The 17,160-nt window shown below is 48.9% G+C and overlaps 1 protein-coding gene across 1 annotated transcript in view; it reads right to left on the minus strand.

Annotated features, from left to right (window-relative positions):
- The window catches only part of Cep68 (centrosomal protein 68), a 29,811-nt gene extending 12,981 nt beyond the window's left edge, over window positions 1–16,830 (minus strand). The window contains exons 1-2 of the mRNA XM_013113606.3: window positions 16,695–16,830; window positions 1,255–1,588 (exon numbers count right to left, since the gene is read on the minus strand). Of these exons, the coding sequence (XP_012969060.1) occupies window positions 1,255–1,545 (291 nt within the window). The 5' untranslated portion in view covers window positions 1,546–1,588; window positions 16,695–16,830. The remainder of the gene's footprint in view (window positions 1–1,254; window positions 1,589–16,694) is intronic.
- Between the last annotated feature and the right edge of the window lie 330 nt (window positions 16,831–17,160).

The raw sequence follows: 17,160 nt of genomic DNA on the forward strand, positions 1-17,160 counted from the left end.
TTGGGCCCATAGATTGCTTGTGTTCCCAGAACAGTATTCAGGCAAGGAGGTTCCTTCTGCTAGCGGTGAATACCAAAACTCACCCTACCCTGGGAAATCTCCTGCAATTGATCCCAAACACACCTTTTCAAGTTAGTCATTCACTCTGTCAAACCAATGCCTCTCCTCTGACCGTGGCTCCCCAGTGAGCCAGACAAGCCTCCATCACCACTGACAGGGGGATGCAGCAGGCTCCACCAGGGGGCGCCCTGTTCAGTTCACAGGCAAAATGACTCACTCCCTCCGCTTCTTCACCCCAGAGGAAGACAATAACATAAGAACTTTGGAAGCAGACTGACCCGATGTTAACAAACTGTTTGTCCCACCTTCCAGAAGTACAACTGAGCGTCTCCCCTCCCTCCCTGTGGAGGGGACACAGCACCAGCACTGCCCCCCCAAAGGATGCATTAAGAAAACACTAAGAGCCCCTCCAGAGGCGGCATAAGAACAGAAACCACAGCCTTTCTCTGAAGAGACAGCCCCTTCTGGGCTCTTGGATTTGCTTCTTGACCCAACAAACAGGATTTACAGTGCCAAAGTCCTCCTTGACCCTTGCTTTCAACAAGTGGGCCCAGGTACTATTTCCCTCCCAGTCATGCTGAGCCTTCTCACAGGACGAGCTCCAAGGAGAGCAAGCAGCAGCCAAAGCCACAATGCACAAGTCAGAGCTGCCCCGCTGCCCCATGGTAGCCTGAACATGATGCTGCCAGAGACAGGAGGAGCAAATCACCGGTCACAATGGGGCTTAAAACAATCAGAGACTTGCCTTTGGCCTTCGAACATGGGAGGGTTTCCTGCCCCGTGTGGCTCTCAATGGAGCGACAACTGCCTCGTGGTCTCCAGTCATGGAGGCTAAGACACTGCTGCTCATGAAAGCAGCTTCAAGGCTCGGACCGTCTCAAGAGCATTTGGTCTGGGAACTCACAGGTCACAAATCAGAAGCCGGGTGGTGGCCCCTGATCCTAGTCCTCTGGACAGTGGGCTCCTGATGAACCTCTCACTGTCCCTAAGAGGTCCCCAGTGACTCTGAGAGCAGGAGATACTGCATGGAACCTGCTGACTGCACAGCCCAGCCCTCCAAGGGAACCTGTGAAACAGCTTGTACCCAGGATCCCTCAACTCCCACTTAGAGCGATGGGCAGGGTAACAGGGAGATGCAGCACACACCCAAAGGGTGCCCTGGCTTAGCTCCAGCCTTAACTCTTCAGTACTTACATGGTTCCCCATGCTGACAGGAGGAAGTGGGCCACTGAGGGTGGGCTTAGACCCATCTGCTACCGGTTCCCCGCTGGCAGAGTGGGCCTGTGACACAAAAACCGCGGAGGTGCAGCCAGGGTCAGCCTCAGCCCCGCACTGTGGCCCTCTCCCAACTCCCAGATGCAGGGGCTGCTGTGGCTCAGGCCCTGGGGGCAGCAGCTCCTGCTCCACAGAGTTCCACCTGCCACAGGACCGGACCATTGTGCTGACAGATGCGTCTGCCTCAGCACCTTCTTCACCCAGAGCCATTGGGCCTTCCCTAAACTGGGTTTTCCTTGAAGCCTTCAGGAACCTACAAAACAAGGGGAGGAGAGAGAAAATTGTATTTTCTTCATATGTTCAGAAAAACGTTGATTTTAAGTAAAGACAAATTTTTCTGGTCAAAGGGACCACTTCCTTGGGGGAGTATCAAGGTCTGGCTTTTCCTTTCAAAGGGGATGCCTTAGTACATGACTTTGTCCTCTGTCATTATGGTATGGTCTCCTTAGAGTCAGGACAGGTGTGACCAAGCAAAAGGCTTGGCCAGTCCATTGCAAAGGTCAAGAAGCTGGCAACAGAAGAAAAAGAAGTATTGCACACATTACTATAAGCTAGCTGATCTGGCTAGAGGACACGGGCTCCAGGGCCATCTTCACCTGGAAGCTGAAGGAAGAGGCTTACCTAGGGGAAGGGCTAGCGGGGCCTCTCACAGGTGGAGAGCTGTCATTGGTCAAAGACATCTGATCCTAACTGCCTGCTCATGGAATGCTTTTCAGTTCTGCAAACCTCACAACAGGTCATTATTTCCTAGGCCCATTCTTTTCCTGGTTAGTTTCCCATATGCTGTTCTGAACATTTACACATGGGCCGAGTACAGGGAAGGTAGCTACACAAAGCCCTTTGTGGTTACCAAACCCACTCAGGTGAAGTGAAACGGGCTTGGGCACAAGGTCTTGCCTCCGTGTGCAGCACAGATGCATTTCAGACACAGGACTTGGGTCTGAGTATGTATGTCGCCTCTACCCCAACCTCATTGGGGTGTCCAGCTGGCCCTTGTCACGCACAGCCTCACAGTAGCTTGTGGGTTAGCAACTTGAGTCTTGTCCCTTCTGCCCTAGAGGAGAGCAAGTTCAGGCATGCCTGGGCTTCCACTGGGCTCGAGAGGATGCTTCTAACTACTCATGGTGGGAGGAGACTGTGGACCAAGTGCGGCTTCTGATCCAGTGATGACCAATGACCAGGAAGATCGGCTGCCTTCTCAAGGCTGCCTTGGGAGCCTCAGGAAGCCATGGGAGGCTGGGTGGTAATGGGTGAGTTAACTCGAGAAAGAAGGAGAGCGCCCAGACAGTCATGGTGAGGCGCTGCTGGCGGAGGAAAGGAAGAACCAGCGGGACCCACAGAAAATCAGGACAACAGAGGGACACCAGGCTGGCATCAGCAGGCCTGGGCACTGGAGAGACGACCCAGGCAAGTCTACCCTGAAAGGACACACTAGGGGACAATGAACTACCTGCAGAGCACGGGGAGCAACCTCAAGAATCAAACCTGGACAGCCGGGCGTTGGTGGTGCACGCCTTTAATCCCAGCACTCGGGAGGCAGAGGCAGGCAGATCTCTGTAAATTCGAGGCCAGCCTGGACTACGAGTTCCAGGACAGCCTCCAAAGCCACAGAGAAACCCTGTCTCAAAAAAAAAAAAAAAAAGAATCGAACCTGGACAGGAACAGCCTTCTTTTTCCCAGAGACCAAGTGTGGAAAAGGAGAAGGCTGCCAGGGGGACGGGTGCTGGGAGGCACCATGCAGGCTCATCCTTTCAGCTTCAATACCAAGAAATGCCACCCAGGTACAATAGGAAATCCCTACTCCTCCCCAACTGGCACATGGGGCTCCAGGCCATTCTGGGGTGACTTCAGGGAAAAGCATGGACTTTAAATGCAATCAGCTCACTCTTGAACACTGGATCCTTCAAGGGTTAATCAGACCTGCCCTGCTTTCTTTTTCCAGTAGAAACCTAACCTTTCACGTAACAAGCAAAGTGGTTGTTGAACAGTCCCACAGACACGGGTAAGCAGTGCTGTTAGTTTTTGTGTATGACTCCTGTCACGTGACATATATGCAAACACAAATATTCCCACACACCTTTATTATGAAAGTGCTGAACAGGGCAGAACATAACATTCAAAACCTCGTCCATCCCCTACCCCCTCAAAAAAGAGAACAGTACTAGGGATTGGACCTAGAATTGTAGAGCAGGCCTGGAGATCTAAGGGCATCCGGATAGCTACTGGGATATCCCTGATCAAGAGCAGTCCTCCTCTGTTAGAGGAAAGACCCTCTTCAACATGATGAACACACGTGGGCAGTGAAGAAGCAGGGAGAGACCGGCCTCGCCGGCCAGATCCACTAAATCACTCTGGCTATTAATGGGATGACACGTAAAGCCAGATTGTTCTCACACCCTGAATCTAGACTCTTGTGCATGCTATGGAGTCAAGTTCAGAGCTGTGTGACTCCAGAACCTAAGCTCTTGACAAACCAAACAAGGATCAAGTAAGAAAACCCGAAAGCACCCAAAGCAGCAGAGTGTGGTCAAGTTCAGATGAGCCATTCTCTTCTTTTTATTTAAATTAGAAACAATCTTATTTTATATATTAATCCCAGTTCTCTCTCCCTCCCATTCTCCCATGCTCCCTCTTCTGTTCTATATAAAGTATGAGGCATTCCATGGGGGAATCATCAAAGTCCATCACATCATTTGGGGCAGGGCCTAAGCCCTCCCTCATGTGTCTAGGCTGAGAGGGATAGACTCCCAATGTCCATCATACACTAGGTATAAATGCTGTTCTACTACCAGAGACCCCATAGACTGCCCAGGCCTCCTAACTGACACCCACATTCAGGGGGCCTGGTTCTATCCTATGCTGGTTTCCCAGCTATCTGTCTGGGGTCCATGAGCAACACCTTGTTCAAGTCAGCTGTTTCTGTGGGTTTCTCCAGCCTGGTCTTGACCCCTTTGCTCATCACTCTTCCCACTCTACAACTGGATTCCAGGAGTTCAGCTCAGTGTTTAGCTGTGGGTGTCTGCTTCTGCTTCCATCAGCTACTGGATGAAGGCTCTATGATGGCATATAAGGTAGTCATCCATCTCATTATAGGGGAAGGGCATTTAAGGTAGCCTCTCCATTATTGCTTAGATTCTTAGTTAGGGTCATCCTTGTAGATCTCTGGATATTTCCCTAGTGCCAGTTTTCTCTTTAACCCTATACTGGCTCCCTCTATTATGGTATCTCTTTTCTTGCTGTCCTCCATCCTTCCCCCAACTCAATCTTCCTGGTCCCTCATGTCTTCCTCCCCTCTCCTCTTCTCCCCTTCTCTTTCTCCTAACTCCCTGGCCCCTCATGCTCCCAATTTGCTCAGGATGTCTGTCTCTCTTAGGGCCCTCCTTGTTTCCCAGCTTCTCTGGAGATGTGGATTGTAGGCTGGTAATCCTTTGCTCTATGTCTAAAATCCATATATGAGTGAGTATATACCATGCTTGTCTTTTTGTGACTGGGTTACCTCACTCAGGATGGTTTCTTCTAGTTCCATTCATTTGCTTGCGAATTTCAAGATTTCACTGTTTTTTCCCCACTGAGTAACACTCCATTGTGTAAATGTACATTCTTCTTTATCCATTCTTCAGTTGAGGGGCATCTAGGTTGCTTCCAGGTTCTGGCTATTTACAAGTAATGCTGCTATGAACATAGTAGAACAGACGTCCTTGTTGTACAAATGTGTATCTTTTGGGTATATGCCTGAGTGGAATTGCTGGATCTTGAGGTAGACTGATTCCCAATTTCCCGAGGAACCGCCATTCTGATTCCAAAGTGGTCATACAAGTTTGCACTCCTACCAGCAGTGGAGGAGTGTTCCTCTTCCTCTACATCCTCTCCAGCATAAACTGTCACTGGTATTTTTGATTTTAGCCATTCTGACAGGTGCAAGATGGTCACTCAGCGTTGTTTTGATTGGCAGTTTTAATGGCTAAGAATGTTGAGCACTTTCTTAAGTGTCTTTCAGTCATTTTGGATTCCTCTATTGGGTTCTGTACCCCATTTTTTAACTGGGTTACTTGGTGTTCTAGTGACTAGCTTCTTGAGTTCTTTGTATATTTTGGAGATCAGCCCTCTGTCAGATGTGGGGTTAGTGAATATTTTTTCCCATTCTGTGGGCTGCTGTTTTGTCTTGCCAACTGTGTCCTTTGCCTTACAGAAGCTTCTCAGTTTCAGGAGGTCCCATTTATTAATTGTTGATCTCAGTGTCTGTGCTACTGGTGTTATGTTCAGGACGCAGTCTCCTGTACCAATTCCTTCAATGGTACCTCCCACTTTCTCTTCTAAGAGGTTCAGTGTGGCTGGATTGATGTTGAAGTCTTTGATCCATTTGGACTTAAGTTTTGTACATGGCGATAGACATGGATCTATCTGCAGTCTTCTACATGTCAGCCTCCAGTTACGCCAGCACCATTTGTTGAAGATGCTTTCTTTTTTCATTGTATAATTTTAGTTTCTTTGTCAAAAATCGGGTGTTGGTAGGTGTGTTGGTTAATATCAGGGTTTTCAATTTGATACCATTGGTCTACCTGTCTATTTTTCTTCTGGACTATAGCTCTATAATAGAGCTTGAAGTCAGGAATGGTGATGCCTCCAGAAGTTCCTTTATTGTACAGGGTTGTTTTTGCTATCCTGGATCTTTTGTTTTTCCATATAAAGTTGAGTATTATTCTTTCAAGGTCTGTGAAGAATTGTGCTGGGATATTGATGGGGATTGCATTGAATCTATAGATTGCTTTTGGCAAGATGCCATTTTTACTATGTTGATTCTACCAATCCAAGAGCATGGGAGATCTTTTCATTTTCTGGTCAAATGAGATATTTTCATGAAGTCGGATCCTCACCTTGTGGCTCTTTAAAACACTGCATATATTACGCATTTCTGTGTATGTGCATGTGTATCTGTGTGTGTACGCACATATGGGCCCACAGAAGCCAGAAGCCATCAGATCTCCTGGAGCTGGAGGCTGTTTGACCAGGGCACTGGGACAGAACCTAGGTCCTTTGAAAGGCGGTAAGCACTAACTGCTGAACCATCTCTCCAGCCCTGCACCACTTTTGTTTTTTTTTTGTTTTTTGTTTTTTGTTTTTACAAGACAGGGTTTCTCTGTATAAGTTTCGGAGGCTATCGGTCCAGCACGGCCTCGAACTCACAGAGATCCGCCTGCCTCTGCCTCCCGAGTGCTGGGATTAAAGGTGTGCGCCACCACCGCCCGGCTCCTGCACCAGTTTTTGATAACTGCGGCTGACCCTATCAGCTGGAGAATTTAGAGTGAGGACAACCTATCTATCACTTTCTGGTGGCTACTTCTTCCTCCATTTCTGGACTTTCTCAATGGTCACAGCTCCCTTATGCCCCTAACAAGAATGGTGTGAAGACTTGGTCCTGCAGTAAAATGAAGTTGAGCAAGGCAAGGATCAAATGGAAGAAGAGAGAAGAGAGAAGGAGAAGAGGAGGAGGAGGAGGAGGAAGAGGATAAGGAAGAAGCAGCAGCAGCTGCCATTACTTCTCTCAAAGGCTGCAGAGCGACCCTCCTAAATAGCCTGCAAGGAGGCTGTATCCTGAACTAGGTTAACTAAGTGGTCAGAGGCCCTTCTTTATCCAGGCGTGGTGGTTTGAGTAAGAAAGGCCCTCAGTATTTGAATGCTTGGTCGCTAGTTGCTGACAACTGTTTTGGGAAGGATTAGGAGGTGTGGTCTTGCTAAGGAGGAAGAGTGTCACTGGAGGTGGCTTTGAGGTGTCAAAAGTTCATGCCAGGCCCACTCTTTCTCTGCCTCCAACCTGTGGTCCAAAGAATCGTAAGCTCCAGTGCCATGCCTGCCTGCCTGCCACCATGACAGTCACGGATGCACCTTCTGAGACAGTAAATAAGTCTCCAATTAGATGCTCTCTTGTATAAGTTGCCTTGTCATAGTGCCTCTTCATAGGAACACAACAGTAACTAAGACACCAGGTAAAGTCTGAAATCGGGAGCTAAGTTCCAGCCCTAAGCACATGGTGGAAGGAAAAGGACCAACTGCAAACTGTCCTCTGACCTCCACACACACCATGGCATGGTGGGTGCCCACCCTCACAATACACATATACCCACTTCAGCAGTGCTGTCTGATCTTCTAGAGGACCCAAATTCTATCCCCAGTACCCATGTCAAGCATCTCCAGGAGATCTGGTGTCTTCTGGCTTCTACGGGCCCACACTTGTACATGCACACGCTTTTGCACATAGACATACACATACACAAAAATAATATGTGCAGCTTCTTAAACAACCACAGGTGGGGGATGGAGAGATGGCTCAGAGGTTAAGAGCATTGGCTGTTTTTCCAGAGGACCTGAATTCAATTCCCAGCAACCACTTGGTGGCTCACAACCATCTGTAATGAGATCTGACACCCTCTTCTGGCTTTTGGGCATACAGACAGATGCTGTATACTAAATAAATAAATCTAAAAAATGTTTGAAGAAAAAAAAAAAAAGAGCCACAAGACGAGGGTGTGGCTCCATGCAAATATCTCATGTGAACTTGGCTGCCCTCCCTTCCCCATTCTCCACGCTCTGTTGCTTTGGGTGCCTTTCGGTTTGTTTTCTTTCTTGATCCTCATTTGGTTCATCAAGAGCTGAGGTTCTGGAGTCACACAGCTCTGAACCTACTCCATAGCATGCACAGAGTCTAGATTCAGGGTGTGAGAGTGATCTGGCTGCAGAAAAGTTAATGTAATAAAACCTTTTGCTTTTGAAAAAGACCTGATACTCAATGGTTTTTCACTGAAGCGTACTTTACAGGTGGCTATTCTCCCAGTTTGAAGATGAAAATCCCTTATAACCTGATTTATTATCTGCCAGATAGACCACACTCTCTTTGGCATGAGCCCCTTGTTTTTGCGGCTGTGACAAAATGTCTGACTACAGTAGCCTAGGACGCTGGGGTTATTTTGGTTCAGAGTCCAAGAGTATGGTCCATCACAGCAGGGCAGTCTGCAGGAGAAACCTGGGGCTGTAGGTTATACTGCATCTGCAGCAGGGAGCGGAAGAGGGTGGCCGTGCTCAGTACTCTTCCGTCTCATCCATCTGGGCCCCTCGCCACAGTTAAGGGGACATCCCTTGATTAACCTAACCTAATGACCCCTTATAGATAAGCACACCCAGAGGACCGTTTCCTACATGGTTCTACATCCTGTCAGACAGACAAGCAGCTCACAACTATCTGTAGTCCAGGAATTGATTATCTCTTTTGGCCTCCACACGTATCATACATGCATGGGGTACAGACATACGTGCAGGCAAAACACCCACACATATATAAAAAAATGTGTAAACATTGATTCTCTTTTGAAACTCAGCAAATCTCTCAACTGTGAGCCCCTCTACCACAAAAAGCAAAGTCATACACTTCCAGGGTCCAATGACACAGAGTCTGTATCCCATTCCCAAAGGAAGACCTGGGGACAGGGAGGAGTGAGATTAAAGCAAGAGCAAACACATCAGGGCAAACACCAACTCTTGCAGCTCCATGGGGTACTCGGGGTCCAAAGGCTTGGGTGGCTCTGTCCCCCCAGATGCCTGCACAGCCAATCTCTCGGTCAGGCTGCAGTTCACACATGCATGCAGCTTTCCTTTGCGGATGTACCATGTTCTTGGCCACTGCCAGCACAGAAAATAAACAATGGAATCGGCCCCTTTCTGAGAAAGGCCTGGACAACACAGAACTGTCAATCGAGGGACCACCCATGCTGTAGCATCTTCCAGGGCCCTCCAAAAAAGAAGAAGAAATCACTATTAAACCCCTCAATTAGTTCCCAGAACCTGCTGAGGTCATATGATCCTCCAGATATCATTAGAGGTGACTTTCTCCTGCCTCACAGTAAAACTATGTTCAGCACCATATACTTGTTGACACCAGGGGGCACCTGATTGTTCTGGTACCTGTTGCATCACCCTCAAGCAAGCTTGTCCCAGCTGTCTGGTTTCTTCCCACACATTCCTGTTTAGAGAACTGGAAATGGGGGAAGGGACCCTGATTCACTTCTGTCTGACTCATTCAAATAGACGAATGATTTACCAAGAGCAGTTTTCTAAGCAACAAAAAGTTTCCTGCAATGATTCTTTCAATCACAATTCCCTTGGAAACAATTGCATTTATCCTAACTGTGAGCAGTTCCATTCTGACAAGTACTATCCCTGTACACAGTCACTAGCACAGACACCCCTTTCAGTCTGGGGCCTCACCAATGGACTTCACAGGACTCACAGGTACAGAGAGAAATGCCACAAATGCTGATCTGCCGACCATGTCTAACACGCAAGCAAGAGGATAGGTGGGAAAATTGGCAGTACGCATGGCTCTAAGGTTTCTGTAAGGGTCAAATAAGAGGCCAAGCCAGGCAGGGCGGCACCATGAAAGAGTAACTCTGAGATGACAAAACAGTGGACAGCTTGAGGTGGCCCCACGGCTGGCTACATGCAGGGTGGATATCAGGAAAACTGTGGCCATAGATTTAGATAAAACAAAAGGAGAGGCAGTGACCAGTGGTCAAAAGCAGCTGCTATCCTGGCTGTTCCCTCCCTGGCTGCAGGCCCTAGACCCTCCAGGCCTCCACTTGGCTATCATCCCCAAGGAGTAGTGACGTGGGCCCTGCAGAGAAAATGAAAGCATAATTACAGCTTTTATGAGTGTTTTGCGGGTTAAAGTTTACGTTAGAGGGGCTGGAGAGATGGCTCAGAGGTTAAGAGCGCTGTTTGCTCTTCCAGAGGTCTTGAGTGCAGTTCCCAGCAACCACATGGTGGCTCACAACCATCTGTAATGCGGCCTGGTACCGTCTACTGGCCCGGGCAGAACACTGTATACATAATAAATAAATAAATTTTTTTAAAAAGTTTACTTTAGAGGTTTACTTTTGTTTATGAGTATTTAGCGGGCACACATGTCTGTGCATCACATGTATGTATGTTTTACCTACAGAAGCCAGAACAGGTTGGATCCTCTGGGCCTGGAGCTGCAGACAGTTGTGAGAAACCATGTGGGTGTTGGGAATTAAAGCTGGGCCCTTTAGAAGAGCAGCCAGTGCCCCTATATGAAATTAAAAGTTTGGGAACCCTCCAACCTTGTGCCCTGTGGGTGGATGGCGCATTGGTGGTGCCGGTACGCAGGCAGGCAGTAGCGACGCAGGGCCCGGTGCATACAGCATACAAGGAAAGAGCAGGGTGAGATGGCAAGGGAAGGTGACTGTCACCAGCAATCACCAGAGAAGCATGTATCTGCAGGACTGATGGCTGGGACAGCACACATACCCTTCCTACTGCCACGAGAGATCCTAAAGCTGGAGACTCGTGTGGATGAGTGATAGCCGCCTGGGTCATGGGGCTGTGGCTGTTGCAAACCTACTGAGGCCTTCGTCTTCATCTGGGCCTACTCGACAAGATCTGGGCCATGCAGGAGCTGACAGAGCACACCCAGAAGGGTCCTGACCAGCGGCTCCCACAGGACGACTCCTGCCACAACAATCTCATTGTAGGAGCAATAGTGGGGACCCTGTGGCTAGACATAACCACAAGCAGGGCTTCCCATGTCCCTTCACTTGACCCCCTTGCTTTCCTTTCTTAAAAAGTTATTAAAGGGATAGGGCTTTTTTCATATTGACTGAGTGCCATTATCCCCCACTCACCCACCCCCGTTTTTTAAGACAGAGTCTCACTATATAGCCTAAGATGACCTAGAACTCACTATGTAGATCAGATTGGCCTTGAACTAGAGATCCGCCTGCCTCTGCCAGCTGGGATTAAAGGTGTACATTCTCAATCGATACTATTAAGAATGGGTGGCGCACGCCTTTAATCCCAGCACTCGGGAGGCAGAGGCAGGTGGATCTCTGTGAGTTCGAGGCCAGCCTGGTCTACAGAGTGAGTTCCAGGACAGCCTCCAAAGCCACAGAGAAACCCTGTCTCGAAAAACCAAAAAAAAAAAAAAAAAAAAAAAAAAAATGGCACTCATGGGCTGGAGATGGCTCAGCGGTTTAGAGCACTGGCTGCTCTTTCAGAGGATCTGGGTTCAATTCCCAGCACCCACATGGCAGCTCATGATTGTAACTCCAGTTCCAAGGGATCTGGCACCCTCACACAGATATGTATGTACACAAAATAAAACCTAAAAAACAAACAAAAACGAAAGCCACCAAACGGCACTACAGTGTCTCACATCCTGTTTGCAGCCTACAAGAGACTGTCAACAGGATTTCTCCTGAGCAGCAGTCACTTCCTACTTTTTAAAAAAGGTTTGTTTTCATTTTAAGTATATAGGCATTCTGCTCGAATGTGTGTCTGTGTAAGTGGTATCCACATAGTCAAAAGAGAGCATCAGCTGCACTCCAACTGTAGTTACAGACTGTGTGAGCACCCAAGGGTGCTCAGAATCTGGGTCCTCTAGTACAGCCAGTGCTCTTAACCTCTGAGTCATCTCTTTAGCCCCAATTCCTTTTGAAATTTCTTTTATTTTTTGAGATTATAATATTACCCCATTCCTCCCTTTCTGAGAACTCAGTTCAGTTCAGTTCTCAGCACCTACTAGCTCACACCATCCAGTTATAAACTGTTCCAGGAAATCTAGTGCCCTCTTCTGGCCTCCATGGGCACACTACATATACATGGCAAACTCACAAACATGAAGGCAAACATTTATATACGTAAAATCTTCTAAATGGAATCTTGTTACAGGGGCTGGAGAGGTGGCTCAGATGGTAAGACAATTTGCTGCTCTTGCAAGAGGACCTGGGCTTCGTTTCCAGCACCCACGTTGGGCATCTCATAGTGACTTGTTGCCATTGTTGATTTGTTTTTGTCGTCCTGGGAAGTCTGGTACTGTGTAGCTCAGGCCCTCTCTGACCTCAGTGGGCACCTGTACCCACATAATGCCTATACTGGCAAGCAGGCACACACATAAGAGTCTTATTACAACAAAACTACGTTAGCAGGCCAGAGAAATAGCTCAGCAAGTAAAAGTACTTGCTGGACAGCCTGGCCACTAGAGACTAGGTCCTAGCACCCATGTAAACGCAGGACATGGGGTACATGTATTCTAGTACTCCTATGACAATGGGAAGAACAGACAGGAGAGCCCCTGGGAGCTTACGGGCAAGTAAGCCTGGAGTAGGCATGGATCAGAGAAGCAAACAAGAGAGATGTCTTAGAAGCCAAGTGGAAGGTGAGGAGACACATCCAAGGATGTCCTCTGACCTCCATATGGACACCATGGCATGTACCCAATCATGCACACACACACAGAGCACAAACTTAGATAAATTCATAACTGAACTTTATTTTTTTACTTATGTGTCTGTATGCACACAAATATGTGTGTGCCTACAAAAGCCAGAAGATCCCCTGGAGCGGAGTTAAGGAGATTGTGAGTCACTTGACATGGGCCCTGGGAACCAAACACTAGTTTTCTAAAAGCGCTCAGCGCCCCAGTCGTCTCTCCAGCCTTACACACTTAAGCAAGCCTTCAAGGGACCTTGCGTGGTAGGGTACGCCCAGTACTCAGGTGCTGATGCAGGAGGGCAGAGACTGCAAGGCTGGCCTAGCGAATTTGGCCAGTACCTTAGATTTCTCAAACAACTTTTAGTAACAAGACAAAGAACCTAGCGAGTTTGGTGGCGCACGCCTTTAATCCCAGAACTAGGGAACCAGAGGCAGCCAGATCTCTGTGAGTTTGAAGCTAAGCCAGCCTGGTCTACACACTGATATCCAGGTCTGCCAGGACTACACAGACAACCTGTCTCAATCAGTAAACAGACAAAACAAAGACCACAAGCTGAGTATGGAGCCACACGTTCCCCAGAATTAAATAAGCTAGGCCAACGTGTGGCTGAAGCTCAAGGCTGGCCTGGGCTGGACAGTACCAGACTCCCCAGGACTACAAGAACAAATCAACAACGGCAAGACGGCTCGGTGGGTAATGGCACTTGCCACGCAGGCCTGAATCCCAGAGTTTAATCCCAGGAACTCATAGTAGGAGAGATGACTCTCAAAAGCTGTCTTGTCCCCTCCACACACACACTGTGGTACACATAATCATACACACAATGAAATAAACTTTCAGTATAGCTCAGTGGGAGAACACAGGGTTAATATGCACAAGGGAACTGGGTTCAAGCCCAACAACAGTAAATAAATACCTGCTTCCCAGTAATTCTAAAAGTTAAACACAAAAGGAATATATTTTATGGAATGAGAACTATTCAATCCCAGAATTGTAAAATAAAACCAATCCATGGCTTTAAATAAATAAAGCAAAGCAAATGCAGACCCTCAGGTTAATATCTCCTGCTCAAGTGTGATCTACAGTCAGACATATGGCCCCTGTTTATAATTCTGGCATCTGGAGGCTAAGGAAGGAGGACCACTGTGAGTTTGAGGGCAGACTCAACTGTAAAAAGAAAAACAAAACAAAAAGAGTAATCTAGGATCAGCCATCCACATCACCTCAGAGTTTACTGAGAATATGGTCTTAAGTCCTCAGAGCCTGGACTCAGAACCAACACAGCAGGGTCTTCAGATAAACTGGTAATCACAGCTGTTTCTCAAAAACCAGGGTAGTGAGTAGGACTGTTTCAGCCTTCTAGGAAGCATCAACTACAATGGCTTTATGACCGCTGACTGTACTCCCAGCACAGAACAGTACAAAGAAAGGTATTTATGCCCTGTGCAACTGTGGGGACACCAGACCTTGAGCAGAAACCCACTTCCCCTTCGGCCTGGGAGCAGGCATCTGTGTAATGTTTACTGGAAACAATTCAGTGCTTTAAAGGTTGATAGGGCTCAGATAAGGGCTGGCTCACTGAAATACCATGCCTTCCACACCTCCTATGGCTAGATGCCTCTTCCTGTCCCTGCCCCCAGTGGTGTCTCCCCGATTCTGGGGCAGGAGATTAAACCACCAGCCAGGAGGGTGAGAAGTGGAAAGAATGGTATGTAAATGGATGGCAAAAGTCCTTAAAAAGGGAAGCTCTTTTTTCTTGGAGAGACTTCTCCAGAGATTTCGCCAGGGACTTCTCCTGAGATTTCTCCTGAGAGCTCTCCTAAGCGGACTGGGGTCTCCTCCTAAGCTGACTTGGGAAGCATAAAGTTTTCTTAAAGCAACCGACCGGTCTCTGTGTCATCTATCCCGACCACCTCGCTACATTCTCGGATGCAGGCCGCACAGCAGGTACGACATGCAACAGATAGCTGAAAAAGCTCCCCTTAATGGCTAACTACAGAATGCCGAAGTCAGAGGGAATCCCCAGAAAGAATTCTTAGAAGGAGTCAAGATAAATTTTGGGACAGTAAAACCAGAATTGCATACTTGAATATTTCTTTGGAGTTACAAGTAAGGAAGGGAAAGACAATTTAAAGAGAAACAGGCATGTCAAACGGAGTTACAGCTAGAGGGAAACACATGTTTCAGTTTGTTTCCTGTGACACCAGAGAACCAAAGTGAGGCAGTATTCCCCAGGGGTGAGGCTCCACATCTGTGTGCCTAGCAACAAAAACGGTCTCCTCCACTTGTCATTATGTCTGTGAGAAACTTTGAATACGACAGTTTCTCCAAAAGACCATGCTAACGTAAGGCAAGAAGCTACTTACAGCCCAATTTCATATGTTGCTTCTTAATTTGTGTGATTCTCATCTTCAGGATTTTTTTTCAGTCACATTAGGCTCTCTATACATTGACTTCTATAATCGGTCTTAGCCAGAAGGTAGACAAGTGGTACAGCTCTGCCCTCTTCTGTTACATGGTGATCAAGTCAGAGGCCAATCAAGAGAGAGGTGTCAAAGCCGGGCATCAGGATCAGCTCTAGTTCCAAACAAGCCTGGGCCACATGGTTCATCAAACTACGAATGATGTCTACACTTATAACGCCAGCACTGGGGAGGCTGAGCCGGGAAGATGCCAAATCAGGAGCTTAGGCTACACAGGACTCTGTCTCAAAAATAAATAACACTACTCTAAAATTTAACCCAATTTAACTGATCTTGAATGGATGTTAAGACTTTAGAAGCATAAATCTATGAATACTTTGACAGGTTGGTACTTTGGGGGGGGGTTGTTATTTTGAGACAGGGTCTCTTGTGTTATGTAGCCCTGGCTATCCTGGACTCACTATGTAGACCAGGCTGGCCTCGAACTCAAGAGATCCACTTCCTCTGCCTCCTGAGTGCTCTGATAGGTCTCTTCAAATATCTTTTTATCTTAGTATTTACACCAGTATTTTATAATCCATGGAATTGATACTATTATTCTACCTATCTACCTTTTTGTTTTTGGTCGTGCTGGGGCCTGAATTCCACTTTATAGAGGAAACTAGGGAACAGATAAGTTACCCTTCCCAGAATTAGGTTGAAGTCTGATTCGTTTCAGGGAGCTCAGCTGCTTCCCTATCCTGTAAAATAATCCAGCAACTTAAAGGCTTTTAAAAGTTCCTGTTTTCTCAACTTTTGGCTTCATTTGTTGTTTTTTGGGGGGTGGGGGTGGGGTTTCCTTCCCCTACAGACCTTTCTTCCTGCTAGGGGCTGGGCTAACCACAATGCAGTGCCTGCCATGTGTCGAAACAGAGGCTGCCAGGAGAAGGGGATGCTTTCTAGTTGTGTGGGGGTGGAGAAAAACTTTTTTAGAAAACCCGACTCGAAGCTGGATTCCTCCCACTCCTCCTAAGTAATCCAGAATATAACCCAGACCGCTGGAGGGGAATAAAATGAGAAGTGACTTGTATTTACTCTTTTAACCAAGCCCAAACCAAAAAGTGTCTCAAGCTGTCCCGAGCTATCATCTCCTTTCGCGTCTCCAACCCCATCCAATTCCCAGTGAGGTCTGCCCTGCTGACACGGGCCATCTTCTGCTCGTTCTTACTAGAAACAACACACGGAATTCATTAAACCTGGCCTCGTCATTATGAAAATTCCCCCCTCCCCGGGAGAGGGGGAGGCTGCAGGGACTGGTTTACAGGTGACGACTGACGAGGGCAGATCTTCGAGACAAAACTCGAGACGCCCTGGCTTTCCTCCTCACTGGGACCTGCCGCCTCCCCGCCGCCAAGGTCGGCGCGCGCACCGCTGCGCGCCTGCCAGATGTGCGGCCCCGCTCGCACGCTCGCTCACTCGCTCGCCCGCCCGCCCGCCCGGCCTGCAAGATGGAGGCGCAGGCACGAGGCGCCCCCACCCCGGGCAGCCTTTGTGCCCTCCAGGCCGCGGGCCGCGCAACAGGGCCCCACGCCGAGCCCCAGGCACGGCACACGGGGGCTGCCCGGGTGCCGGGGCTCCTCGGCGCCGCGCCGCTCGCGCCGGCTCCGCCTGTTTACCTGACTTGGAACCGCAGCGTCGCACGTCCCGAGCGGCCCCGGGGAGCCTGGGCCGGGGTCCCAAGCGGCAACAACCGCCAGCCGCCCGCGGGCGCCCGCACTCTAGCGGGAAGGAGGACCGAGCGCCCGCCACGCCCCTCCGCGGAGGACGCCCCGAGGCAGCCGCCAATCCGAACCCTCGGCGGGGAGACTCCGCCAATCCTCAGCCAGCTTCTGCTACGAGAGCCCGCCCCCCTGAGAGGCCCTGGCCTATGGGAGGTCGGACCTTCTTTGGCCGCCGATGCCAGGCTCGCGCCGGCGAGGAGGAACCGATCGCGCTGCGAGGGTCTCCGTGGGTGCAGTCGCGCGCTTTAGCCCGGCGTGCCCACGGGGGCGGGGGAAGGGGCGGGCAGTGCCAGGCCTCGTGCGCCCTCGCGTTGGCGTGGAAGCCGTGGGGGCGTGGCTGGAGCCCGGGCGGGAGGCGGAG

The sequence above is a fragment of the Mesocricetus auratus genome, unplaced genomic scaffold (assembly GCF_017639785.1).
Source record: "Mesocricetus auratus isolate SY011 unplaced genomic scaffold, BCM_Maur_2.0 Super-Scaffold_100029, whole genome shotgun sequence".
Classification (NCBI taxonomy): Eukaryota; Metazoa; Chordata; class Mammalia; order Rodentia; family Cricetidae; genus Mesocricetus; species Mesocricetus auratus.